This window comes from Gorilla gorilla, chromosome 8 (assembly GCF_029281585.2).
Source record: "Gorilla gorilla gorilla isolate KB3781 chromosome 8, NHGRI_mGorGor1-v2.1_pri, whole genome shotgun sequence".
NCBI lineage: Eukaryota > Metazoa > Chordata > Mammalia > Primates > Hominidae > Gorilla > Gorilla gorilla.
The window spans coordinates 29,826,161-29,840,096 of NC_073232.2; the positions used below are offsets into that span (position 1 = coordinate 29,826,161).

Sequence of the window (13,936 nt, forward strand, 5' to 3'; positions counted from 1 at the left end):
GTATGTTGAAGCCCTAGCCCCCATTGTGACCGTACTTGAAGGCGGGACCTTTGGGAGGTGATTAGGTTTAGATGGGATTGTGAGAGTGGGACTCCCTTGATAAGATTAATATCTCTAAAGGAAGGAGGAAAAACACCACAGTTCTATCCCTCTACTGAAGTCACAGCACAAAGGTGTCTGTCTGTAAGCCAGTAAGAGGGCCCTTGCTAAGAATCAAATCTGCCAGCACCTTGATCTTGGACTTCCCAGTCTCCAGAACTTTGAGAAAAGTCTGTTGGTTAAGCCACTTAGTCTGTGGTATTTTGTTATAGCAGCCAGAACAGACCAATACAATACAGTGTTCTGAGCGTTTTCCTACCCTGATGCATGTATTCTGAATTAATAAATTAAGACTCACTCCAAAACAGGAATAAAAGAAAAAGGCAATGGCACATAGTAAAGTCATTTATGAACCTCAAAATAGACTTCACATTGCCATTTGTATATGAGTGATTAAAAAAAGATTCTCCTTTAAAAAAATTAACATAAATAGTGTATTTTTAAATGGAAGACAACAGTAGTAGGAAGTTGCCATTATTTGAAATTGTTTTAAAAATAATTATTAAACATTTTTCTTCCAAAAAGCCTTATGGCCAACTATTTCTCTTTTTTCCTTTTATTTTTAGTTGACACATAATTGTACATATTTATGGGATACAGAGTGATATTTTAATATGTGTACACAACATATTATGATCCCATCAGGGTAATTAGCATATCCATCACCTCAAACATGTATCATTTCTTTGTGTTGTGAACACTCAAAATCCTCTCTTCTAGCTTATTAAAAACATCCAATCAATTATAGTTAACCATATACACCTTACGGTGCTACAGAACACCAGAGCTCATTCCTTTGTATCCATTAACCAACCTCTCCCCATCCTCTCCTCCTGCCACTGTGTCCTAGCCTCTAATACCCACAGCTCTACTCTCTAGGAAGTTGCCATTTGCTTAGCCTTCAATTTCAAAAATTTTTACTAGGAACTAGAAGTGAGAAAAGATAGTGCAGCAAGAGAACTCTTATAGAAATTACATGTCTATTTCAGCACAATATATATTACAACACTGAATCACATTAAATTTCTAAAACCAGTTAAACGGTATGGCCAGTTAGCATTTGCTTATTAAAGAAGTTCATGATGATGTGTTCCTATAGGTAATTAATCTCAAATTTATTTCACTGGTCTAAGAGATTTCCTTCAGGAATAGTTTCCCCAGTTCAAAAATTCAAAATGAAATGAAATTTCATATATATGTATGTAATACACATTCCATTTATATATCATAAAATATATATTATATTGTGTATAATATATATAAAATATTACATGATATACTACATTTATACTTAGGGAACACTTTCCCTTAATATAAAGAGTATATAAGCAGATTTGGAAAAGCTATGAGCTACTTTTTGACCATTTAAAAAACAAACAAAAAAAAAGCTTTTAAAGGGGTGGACTATAGACATGATATTTTTAGTTTTAAGGTCTTAATATTAAGAAAATTTAATATATTACTTGTGAGCAAAAAATGCACTATTACATTTTTGAGGAAATTTTTGCAGAGAATAAAATAAAAAGTGGACATGAGTTCCTCTATTCTGTATGTTAAATATATTATTTTTCCCTACTTAGAACACAAACTACTTATAAGTAATGTAGTATTTATCCAGACCTTCACATGTGAGCATCTTATTTCTGATATCAAATGTCAAGAAAGGGAGAGAACTCTGGTCTTTTTCCTCCTTCCTTTAGAGACATTTGCTGCAGGAAAGCGACAGGAAAAGTTGGTTCTAAAATGTTTTTATAATAACTAAATTTGAAAGAATCAAGCTCTCTCCACCCATATTCAAAACATTTTTTTAAAAACTGCTATAAAGCTATAGAACTATTTATAGAGCTTCTGAGCTACAACTAAAACAAAAAAACTAGGCTGTTTTTCAAGTTTTCCCAGGAAATCTGGGTAATTTCTTCTCGCAACTTTAATTGGAAATGTTAACACACACTTTCTTGTTTCTAATGAAAATGCAAAACTTTATTAGTGAAGATCAAAGTGAAAAAAAAGAGTAATGCCTTAATATCTGAAACACTGAATTAGTAGAGAATTAGGTACACATTTCCTGGGTTTTTTCTTTACTTTTCTTCATAATATTTAATAATAAACACCAAGATCGTACCTCCCTCAGAAGGTTGGTGATGTACTTTACATGTAAAAATTCTGGAGTCTTGTCTAAATCCAGTGATGACCTTCCTTTAATCTCCTTCTCAAAATCCTCTTTGTAAACTTTCTGTTAAATAAGACCACATAATTTTAAAGTTAGCAAATATCAGTGACCATTGAAAAGAGATTTGAACAAGAGTTCCCAGAACAAAAATGATGTTTTCTTAGGTAGTTCTACCACCTAAGGGTCATCCTATCAACAGGGAAATAAGTTCAACTTTGTCATAAATTTTAGAATTCTACCAAACAAAGGAGAATTATTAAGTGGACTCTTCCTCTGGTAAATCATTCTAAGTGAGGCTTCCTAACATCTTACTAGCCTAGGATTAATATCAGCCCATTTTTTGGAGGAGAACCAACAAGACTGGCTATTTGACTGGATCCTCCAATTGGTTTACTCCAAGGTGAGTGGATCCACTGACTGGGGGAAAATCTGGTGGCACGGAAGCCATTCAAACCACCTTCAAACCCAAGCAGCATTAATGTTCATGTCCCCATCATCCTTCTTCATCAGACTTTTGCAAATTCAGGAAACATCACTTCTAAAATGTAATTATGCCTGAGGGTTAGGGAGGGGGTTTCCCTTTAATGATTTTGGAGTTGAGAATATTTCTCTACCATCTATGGTGTTTGATATGAATGAAGTTGTGCTGTGAGGAGAATTTTATCTTGAACCTTATAACTGAACTCCTCCTTTAAGTGAGAGTTCACAACAAGAAATGAAAGGTGGATGCGACGGTGATAGTTGGGGGCTTAGATTCAGACCACCATTAGCCTTTTTAAAACACTGAGCCACTCTTTGGCTATGATTCTCTAAATTCTAACATTTGAACTACACATTTGAAAAATCAGTGATAATGCATGCTTTATGACTATAAAGACAGCCTCTCTGAATAACAAAAATATCCATCCATGTGAAATATCTACTAAACAAGGGCCCAGATTTTACCAGCCAAATATTTTGTTCAAATTGCATCCTTGAAATGATAAAAGTAAATAAATTCTGCATGAAATTGTTATTCTGGCAAAAAGAGAAGCTATTTCCAGGTTTATTATTTATTCATTACAGAGATAGGTAATTTTATAAATAAAGAATGTCTCTAAACCATGAAGGAGAATAAGAGAAGCATGCTGTCTCCTCACTTAGCACTTGTGTTCCATACAGCAATCTAACAAACGATGTGGATATAGCCATAAGGAGAGAAACAAAGGATGTTCTGAAAGTCTAACAAAGTTAAATAACCAGTTGCATTGAGAACATCCTGAACTAAAGAACTGAGATACAATGACCAAAAACAACAACTAGAAACTTTCCTCTTCCTTATGTGGAATTAGTAGAGATAACAGTTACAAGGCTGAATCTAGGGCATCTCTAGGCTAAAAAGGACTCTCTAAATGGTGAAATAGAAATATGTCTATGCATTCACGCATTCATTTACATCAGCTAATTCACTTCAAAAAGCACTTCTGGAAAAAAATAGTTATTTTACTGAAGTAAGTCATTAAGGGAGGTTAATTATGACTAGAAGTAGCCAAAATATATAGCTAGAAAAAAAAACTTTTGGGTAGGCTTTTTGAAGAAAGCAGTATTTGTGAAATAAGACAAAGAACTTTTCAAGCCAAATTTAAAGATTTCCTCCAGAAAACACACACATTAAGCCTATATCTGCCATTGGAAGAAAGTATGATAAACTTAATTATAGGCCATAGCAAAGATACCAGTGGCTTTTCTTGGGATCATAAATACTTAAGTTTACCTGTAAGAGGTTCCTTGAGGAACTCATAGTCAAACCTACCTCTTGGGAATAAAAAAACATCTCTAAGACAAATGATTCTCTTTATACCTACTTCATCAGTCCTATATTTAAAAATATTTTTTACACCAAACTTTGTCTAAGACTTTTAGCTACTTTATTTTTCTGGCCTTTAGCATACGAATTGGGTCCAAAGATACTTTCTACTGAAAGATTTCACTCTCCTCAAGAAATGATGGTTGAGCCTAAAACATCTAATAGTCAATGACTATAATTAAAGGGAATATATGTCAGGGAAAACATGTCTCACTTGGCAAGAGTGAGAGAAGAAGTTGGGTGAAGAAAAGAGAGACTATCTAAAATACCAAATCATAAATTACTATCATTTCTACTACAGAAACATAGTATTTGAATATATTAATCATGAATTATAAGTTTCTGGATTTATCAGTGAAAGGAAAGTTATCCACAGAAGGAAATAAGAACGTTAAGAAACTGTGCAACCAGAATGATAAAAGGTTGCTCAGCATGAATGTTTCTAGGGCTGAGGATCAAAGAAGAGGGGAGGGGGTAAAGGGAAAGGGGCAGGGGAGGAAACTAGAAGAGGAGGTCCAGCCTGAAATACTGATGCTGCCAGAAATGTTCTCAGAAAACGAAAGTGATTTTTGATCCCTGTGTCTTTCAGTGAAAATGCATGTTAACAACTTCATACTGTCTTAACCCATTTCCCTTTTGCCTCAAGAATACTCTTGTCTCTAATCCTAACGTAACATTATAAACCTGTCTGTTCCATTAGAATTAGAGACAAGGTCTGTTTAGAAATAACTCCAAGAACAGTTTTTATATTTTATTTTCACGTTGAAAATCAGGTCCGATTTGTTTCAGCCTCAAAGAGCATGTCTATGTAAAATTAAATCAGTGCTGGCAGCAAACTGCACATTTTTTTTCTAAATGGGAAATGGGTTAACCTTTCAGAAGACCCACTAAGCAAAAGCACTATGATAGCTCCTGAAAACAGAAACCTTTCTCCGGGCTGTGGGTCAGTGACAATGGCCACATTATCTCTACAAAACGGGGACATTCATTGAGTGGCTCTACTCCATCCAAAAAGTATGGCTGCAGTGGAAGATAGTAAAGCAATGAAAAGAATGTATAAAATACTTTGTATACTTTATACAGTGTTTACAAACTATTATCTAAAGGAAGAAAAGGTATTCTAGGGAAATTTATTCCATTAAATGTAAATTTTTGTAGGGTTTCTGAACTTTGACCAAATTCACTAGTATCAATCCACTTGAAACAAATAACTAATTTAATCAAAATGGTTACTTCATATTTCTTTATCAGATTCCTCTTCGTTGGCTTAAGAAGATACAAGACAGGAGTCTCCAATCCTTAGACCATGGACCAATATCAACCATGGCCAGTTAGCAACCCGGTAGCAAAGCAGGAGGTGAGCAAGGGTGAGGGAGCATTCCTGCCTGAGCTCTGCCTCCTGTCAGATCAGCAGTGGCATTAGATTCTCATAGAAGCACAAACCCTATTATGAACTGTGCATGCAAGGGATCTAGGCTGTGCACTCCTTATGAGAATCTAACTAAAGCCTGATGATCTGAGATGGAACAGCTTCATCCTAAAACCATCCCCTCCAACACCACCACCACTCGCCAGTCCATGGAAAAATTGTCTTCCATGAAACCAGTCCCTGGTGCCAAAAAGATTGGAGACCACTGAATAAGACATGAAAAATACAAGTAATTCTTTTTCCTTTTTGCTTGAAGAAGAAATTAAACAACTTTGTCTATTCAATAAATCATGGTAATATCTGAGTGCCTTTTTCTCAAGAAGATGAATTATAACATTTCAACAAATAGCATAGGTAATGCTTACAAAATTCCTGAGAGTTTTTTTGTCCACAAGTTATCATTTCTGCCTGTTTTGATGTTGTTATTGGGCAACAGAAAGGATCTTATTCATTGAGCATGCCTAGCATGAAGCATCAAGGCTATATTGGACTGAGACCAGCATCCACTATTTCTGTCCCTTTGCATTAAGAACCCAGCTGCACCCACAAAACTTTGATATAGGCTGCAGACAAAACCTTGTGTGTCTGATCCTGAAAAGGTAAGAAGGAAAACACACACACATACACACACAAATAAGTCTCACTGGAACAGAGAAAAAAAAAGTGTGGGGAATATCAAGATGTTACTTAGCATAATCTTAGGTTGAGAATAAAGTAGGTAAGTAGAAAACACTCTTAATTGTTTATTAGAAAAAAAAATCAATCAAATATGCTGCCTATGCTTTGAATGTGTTCCCTCAAAGTTCGTGTGTTGAAAACTTAATCCCCATTGCAACCCTGTTGGGGGATGGGAACTCTAAGAGGTGATCAGGCCATAGGGCTCTGCCTCATGAATGGATTGATGCCAATATCATGGGAATGGTTTTGTTACCATGGGGTTGGGTTCCTGATAAAAGGATGAGTTTCCCATCTCCTCCTCTAAGGCGTGTGCAAGCACTCTCTGTCTTTCCACCTTCTGCCATGGGATGATTCAGCAAGAAGACCCTTGACAGATGTGAATCCTTGGATTTTGAACTTCCCAGCCTCCAGAACTGAAAGAAATTAATCTCTGTTCTTTACAAATTGCCCCGTCTGTGGTATTCTGTTATAGCAACACAAAACGGACTAAAACATAGACTAAAGAGAAAAGGGAATCATTCATGATTTTGACCAGGTGCTAAAACATTAACATTTACTGGATACAGAATTTCATCTAAGACAATTTCAGTAGACACATTCTTAATCTACAGAGAACACCTTCCTAGCATCATTACTTTGAGGAATAAATGAGCTGACATATATGAGACTCTTAGCATATTACCTAGCATGTAGTAAGTATTTTAAAAATGTTAGTTCTATTTTCATTGAAAAAAAAGGGGGCCAGGTAAATAAAGCAACCAGCTATTTGTTTTTAGTTTTTATGAACTCATCATAGTTTTACATTAACATCTGAAAGGCAAAAGGTAAAATTAACATTTGAAAGTGTCAGTTATATTATCATAGAAAATTAGAACTGAGGGGGATTTTAAAAGCTCATCTAGCTTGAGATCCAATTCACCAATGAGAAAAGCTAAGGACCAGATAAACTCAATGACCTAGACAAGATCCCAGGCAGTGGGTGGCTGGGTCTAGAAAGCAGGTCCTTGAATCTGCCCACAGCAGCACTCTTTCTTCCAGACCCACTGAACATTCTGCATCCTTTCAAATGACAAAACATCAAATTTACATTAAACAATTAGTAACAAACTAATTGACCTACTTCACTTTGCATCTTTTGAGCCTCCTTTGAAGCTTGATATGATGGTGTCTCAACAAATTCAAGCATTGGCTTTCCCTTATTTTTCTCATATTCTTCTTTATATTTCACCTTCATTGGAAAAAGAAAAGCATATACAAATCGAAAGTCCTTATACAAACAGAGCAAACTAAGAAAAAATATATGTTCAAAACTAGTCATCTTGTTGTCTAAAATCATATTATTCTGGCCATTTAGGTTGATCACTGGGTTCCCTTTGGTTAATGACACACAAGGAAAGTAAACAGGTAATATAAAATTTCTTAAGGGATAAAAATAATTTAGAACAACTAACTAATGTAGTTCTAGGAGTTGTATAAAGTATCTTGTCAAATGGCTGGAATATATAGATATGTATCATATATATGGGGTTATACATGTATATGCAAATGGCATACACACATAGGTAGCAGGTGTGAGAAAGAGAGAGATCCTTGAGGTTGCACTGATGTCTATTGGTAAATCAAGAACAAGAAAGACAACATACATATGATTCTCTATTTTTTCTGTCAAACGGAGGATGACGTCCTCCAGGGATGCTGAATTTTTTCATAGACACTGAGTAAAACACTCACACAGACCTTATATGATTTATATCAATTTCACTATGCAATATTTAATATCATATTATTAATTATTTAATTCAATTACAGTCTAATCCTCATCTTACTTCGGTTTATAAAATGAGTGATATTTTTTATCTTCCAATAACAAAAAATAATATGTAAGCCATCACAATGGTTGGCTTTTTAAGCAATATACCGTTCAAAGTTAAACTCATAGAAGTTTTTATACTTCATTTCATTCAGAAATGTGCTCTTGATAAAATTTATGTTTAATAATTATCTATAAAATTATTTCTTGTTATTAAAATAATAATGTTAATGATAATTCAACCCAAGAGAAATTTTTCAAACTTAGAACTTTATGAAACAGGAAATATGACACATTTTAAAATACCTATTTGTAGACATAATTTTGTTGCAAAGAGTATGATAGAGTGATCAATAAAGTATCGGGAAGTATAATAGCATACACCACTAGGATAGAACTTTGTGAAATGGCCGGGTGCAGTGGCTCACACCTGTAATCCCAGCACTCTGGGAGGCCAAGGCGGGCAGATCACAAGATCAGGAGTTTGAGACCAGCCTGGCCAATATAGTGAAACCCCGTCTTTACTAAAAATACAAAAAAAAAAAAAATTAGCCAGGCGTGGTGGCATGCACCTGTAATCTCTGCTACTCGGGAGGCTGAGGCAGGAGAATCGCTTGAACCCAGGAGGCAGAGGTTGCAGTGAACCGAGATCACGCCATTGCACTCCAGCCAGGGTGACAGTGCGAGACTCCATCTCAAACAAAAATTTTGTGAAATAAATGAAATGAAAATAAGAAATTTTTAGAAATGATGTATATTTCCAAACTTAAAGGGGAACTTTCGTATATTTTTAAAACCAATGAAGGTGAGTACGAAATTATTATGGACTTTAAGTTCCACAGAATACATTTAAAAGAGTGATATAATATTTTATCTTAACAGATGCTGGAACTGACATCTTTTGCAACTATTTAAGCTCAGAATTAAAAAAAATAACAACTTTAAAGTATGCTAGAGAGAAGATTTTTTTAAGTTTATTCGGGGGTACCTAGAATTTCATATTGGAAAAAATATTAATCAAGAATACATTAGTAATATTGTATTCCCTTTTAATAACACTTATAATTGAAATAAGAAATTATAATAAACCTTGCACCTGGAAAATTAATGTTACTGCTCAAAATGACAAATCAAGACACTAGAAAAATTTAAATCATCATGTGGTTTGACCATAGTTTAATTAATTCCTATCTTGGAACTTTTTAATTATGTGAATTAACGGTTATTTTACCAAATGCCTTTAGATTGAAATATGGTTCAAGCTCCCCTGACCCCAATACATACACAGCAAATAGTGTTTGAGATTTTCAAAAGTAATGTTAATATTCTCAGGATTTATTCTTTTCTGGAACTGTACTTTCTCAGTTAAGACGCACGGCAGTGAGCGGCGGGCCTCAGGATGGTTACGGGTTCCTGGCAGGGAGGGTAGGTACCGGCAAGTGCGTACCTGACTTTGGAGGATGGCATTGCCTTTATGGTGCAGATGTTCCACAGCATCTGCATCAAAATGATACATTCCTTTGTTTTCCTCAAAGAGTTTTTTATATTCTCGCTAAAATACAGAATGGGAAAATAAATTTAGAATCAAAGAGACTGATTAGAGCCATCAATACTTAGAAATACAAACTGCACATTACAAGCCACCAAGAGCTGCAAAGCTGTTGCCAAGTCCCCATATCTGCAGTTGGCTGGCAGGTAGGAGGTTTCTGACACTGAGATACACAGACGATGCAAGACAGACCCGCTCTAGGTCAGCATATGAAACACGCAAGACAGGCAGAGGACAATTAACCGCAAACATAATGTAACGGATATTCACAACACCAGGGTGTGGCAACGGAAAGCTAGCGCTAGGACACGTGGAAATAGGTAAAGTGGGGAAAAATAAAAGCAATTTGTCTTGCTCTTATCTTATGACAGGAATATGTTTAATACTGTTCAAAAGAAGAGAAGGAAAGAAAAGCAAAAAGAACAGAGGAAAAGAAACCCAGAGGCAAGGAATAAAAAAGTCCTATACAAAAAGACTCCACCACGAAGAAGATTGAGAGGCACAAGGAAAATGTAAGAGAAATAAGTCAACTATTGTTCCTAAAAGGAAAGGGTAAAAGGTGCCTGAAAGAGAAATTGAGAAATCTGGGAACAGTCAGTTGAGTTTTTAAGGTGAAAAAATTGGATGAAGGCTACTATTTGGACATATAGACTAAAAGTTGAATTTGGAAGACACCAAATTGAACAGGGATGCCAAGTTTGGCCACTGAAAGATGCTAAATGTAACAGGCAGCAATATGACAAAAATTGTTTCATTAGCAACCTAAGTGTCCATCAACAGATGAATGAATAAAGAAAATGTGGCACATATACACAATGGAATACCATACAGCCACAAAAATGAACGAGATCCTGCCATTTGCAACAACATGGATGGAACTGGAGGTCATTATGTTAAGTGAAATAAGCCAGGCACAGAACAACAGATTTCACTTGTTCTCACTCATATGTGGGAGCTAAAATAGTGAGACCCCAGTTCTACAAAAAATAAAGAAATAAGCTGGGCATGGTGACATGCACCTATAGCCCCAGCTACTTGGGAGGCTGAACTTATGAAGACAGAGTAGAATGATGGTTACCAGCAGCTGGGAAGAGTGGTGGGGAGAGGAGATAAAGTGGACATGGTTAAGGAGTGCAAAAATACCGTTAGAGAGAATGAGTTTAAGATCTAGTATTCAATGCCACAATAGGGTGACCATAGTTAACAATAATTTATTGTACATTTTAAAATAACTAAGAGTGGAATTGAAATGTTCCTAACAGAAAGAAATGACAAATGCTTGAACTGATGGATACCTCAATTATCCTAATTTGATCAATACACACTGTATGCCTGTATCAAAACATTACATTTACCCCATAAATATATACAACCATTATGTATCAATAACAATTATTAATTAGAAAATTTTAAAAATTATTATTTCATGATTTCTATCATTGGAGATTGGACACTTTGTTATTTTGCCTTATTTGGAAAAGACCTTTAGTAGTAAATGGTAGCTCTTAAAGACTCAAGGCTACAGAGACTTAAGAAGCTAAAGACAGCTGCTTATTAGACAATGGGGTACCAGGAAAAATGGCAATAGAGTGGAGGGATCCAAAAACAGTATTTGAAAGGGAGCAGGAAAGAGCTGGCCATAAGGAAATTTGCATTTTGATCTTACGGGATGCTCCACGGATTTCAGAGTGAAAGAGGAACAAAGCTCAGTGCTAGGAATGGAACAGATGCCCAAGTGGCCTGCCACAAGAGAGCTACCCTTTCTAGTGGGACAAAGCAATAGTCTCCAGAGGGAGCCTGGCCTCAGGTGCTTCCAGTCAATTAGGGAGCTGCAATATATGTTCCCCCAAACCTAACCAGAATAAAATCAGGGAGGAAAGCACCCCCCAGGAAGGTCATGAAAATGTTCATACAGTACTGTTTTTTTTTTTTTTTTTGGACAGGGTCTTGCTCTGTCACCCAGGCTGGAGTGCAGTGGAGGGATCATGGCTCACTGCAGCCTTGACCTCCTGGGCTCAAGCAATCTTCCCATCTTAGCCTCCCAAGTAGCTGGGGCTATAGGTGCATGTCATCATGCCTAGCTAATTTCTTTATTTTTTGTGGAGCTAGGGTCCCACTGTGCTGCCCACGCTGGTCTCAAACTCCTGGCCTCAAGCCATCCTCCTGCCTTGGCCTCCCAAAATGCTGGAATTACAGACAGGAGCTACTGCATCTAGCCCACAGAGTACATCGTGATTGAAGGAAACAAGTTATAAATTTTGGCTCCTCTAATGTTTTTTTAAAAAAGCCTTTTTTTGGCTAGGCGCGGTGGCTCACACCTGTAATCCCAGCACTCTGGGAGGCAGAGACAGGCAGATCACGAGGTCAAGAGATCGAGACCATCCCTGGCCAACATGGTCAAACTCTATCTCTACTACAAATACGAAATTAGCTGGGAGTGGTGGGGTGCACCTAGTAGTAGTAGTCCCAGCTACTCACGAGGCTGAGGCAGGAGAATTGCTTGAACCTGGGAGGCGGAGGTTGCAGTGAGCTGAGATCGCGCCACTGCACTCCAGCCTGGAAACAGCGAGACTCCGTCTTAAAAAAAAAAAAAAAAAAAAAAAAGTTTTTTTTTTTTAACCAGTTAAAATCTGGAAAGAAAGATAATAATATAGAGTTTATAATTTGATTAGAAGTTATCTTGTAATATGTATTTATAAAATAATCATGAATGTAACAAGCTACAACATAGTCCATTACTGAGTTAAAATCCACAACAAATACATATAAATATATGTAAAATAATGAATATATACTGAAAAATTCAGTAAATATTGTTCCCAACACAATTATCCATTTTAGTTACAAAGAATTTCAGAAACTCCTATTTAAGAAAACAAAAATAAAAGCAAAAAAAACAAGGAAAACTTAATTGAATTAAGATCTGCAAAAGAACTCTGAATGCGTGTCTTTCCCTATATAACAGTCTCTGTTGCCTCCTAGTGGGAGATACACAGAGTAACACAAAATATATATTTCTTAATTTATGTAAAGTTGTGAAAGAAACTGAACACTACCAGAGGTCCATTTTCCACGGGAAAATGTTTTCCAAAACTTTAATTAGAATGGTTTTACACACTAATTAAGGCACTCATATCACTCTTTAGAGTTTGGGTTAAAATAAAAGTAATTCTGATGTTGCTAAAGACATCTAGGGGTCTTTAAAACAATAGCTACTATGACAAATGGATAATTTTGGCAGAATATCTCTTATTGAGCAATCTTATTCAATCTTTTAATTTATAAATCAACAAAATTCCAATTCTTTACATTAAAATGTTAAAGTAGGCTATTCTTTGTTTCTTCACAAATGCTAGATAAAGGAGGCCATTCTAATATACAATAAATTTGAGCAAATGTATACAGCTTTATACAATGTACACAACTTTGTAAGGAGACACTTCAAAAGGAACACATTTTTAAGTCTTTCTCTCCCAGGAAGTAGTCAACCACAATTTGTCTATGGGGAAAAAGAAATCTGTCCTCTAGGCAAAAGCACCACCTAAATGAAGATCTAAACTTTATATATGATACATGAAATAAGTAACATATGACTTTGCTGTGTTTTCTCTGTTGAAGAGATGATAGAAACAATTTATATTAGACTGCCATTTTTTTCTCTGTTATTATAAAATAAAGGTCAACGTTCTTGAAAAGAGATATTGCATAGGAGTGGCACGCTTTCTTCCAGCCACCAAATGTTGAAATTACCACCATGATATTTTTATTGGCTTATTTACACATGAATCCCCATGTCCCTAGGAAATTGAATTTAAGTATGGCTAGAGAAAGGTCAAGGGCAAATGCCACTGCCACGATGAAAACTGGACGCCAAAGAATGAATGTGAAGAAAGCAGGGGGCTCAGGGAATAGAAATATATCAATTTTAGAAGCATATCTATGAGTCATGGAGAAAAAAGACAGAAACAGAGACACTCAAGGAATAGAGGAATGTACAAAGAGGTGTGGGAATGAAGACTGAAGTGCAAGCCAGCATGATGTAAGTGTCCTGGAACTGACTGCCAATTCTGGGCCCTCCAGATATTCCTCTAATCTCCATTCCCTGTTCAATAGCCTGGGAACACTGCTTTTCATCCAAGGACCAATGATTAAAGAAAAAAAATAAATTTATTTTTATTTTATCTTATTCTATGTATTTATTTATTTTTTAGACAGTCTCACTCTTGCCTAGGCTGGAGCACATTGGTGCCATCTCAGCTCACAGCAACCTCCCAAGTTTAAATGATTCTCCTGCCTCAGTCTCCTGAGTAGCTGGGAGTATAGATGCCCACCACCACGCCTAGCTAATTTTTGTA

General features: G+C 35.9%; 1 protein-coding gene and 1 long non-coding RNA gene across 15 annotated transcripts in view; one reads left to right on the forward strand and one right to left on the reverse strand.

The window, feature by feature from the left end:
- Positions 1–13,936, reverse strand: part of NEBL (nebulette) — a 395,085-nt gene that overhangs the window by 63,213 nt on the left and 317,936 nt on the right. For 6 of the 10 annotated variants that reach the window (XM_055353839.2, XM_055353846.2, XM_031015317.3 and 3 more), the window contains 3 exons: positions 9,480–9,584; positions 7,343–7,450; positions 2,222–2,332 (listed from right to left, as the gene is read on the reverse strand). The exons of 3 other annotated variants lie outside the window; for them this stretch is intronic. In XM_055353839.2, coding sequence (XP_055209814.1) covers positions 2,222–2,332; positions 7,343–7,450; positions 9,480–9,584 — 324 coding nt within the window. The remainder of the gene's footprint in view (positions 1–2,221; positions 2,333–7,342; positions 7,451–9,479; positions 9,585–13,936) is intronic. One more of the 10 variants, XM_055353845.2, reaches the window with a different exon arrangement.
- The window catches only part of LOC115936010 (uncharacterized), a 65,216-nt gene continuing 53,833 nt past the window's right edge, over positions 2,554–13,936 (forward strand). For all 5 annotated transcript variants that reach the window (XR_004071585.3, XR_008669235.2, XR_008669233.2 and 2 more), the window contains exons 1-3: positions 2,554–2,669; positions 5,367–5,472; positions 9,953–10,093. This is a non-coding gene — a long non-coding RNA (uncharacterized lncRNA). The remainder of the gene's footprint in view (positions 2,670–5,366; positions 5,473–9,952; positions 10,094–13,936) is intronic.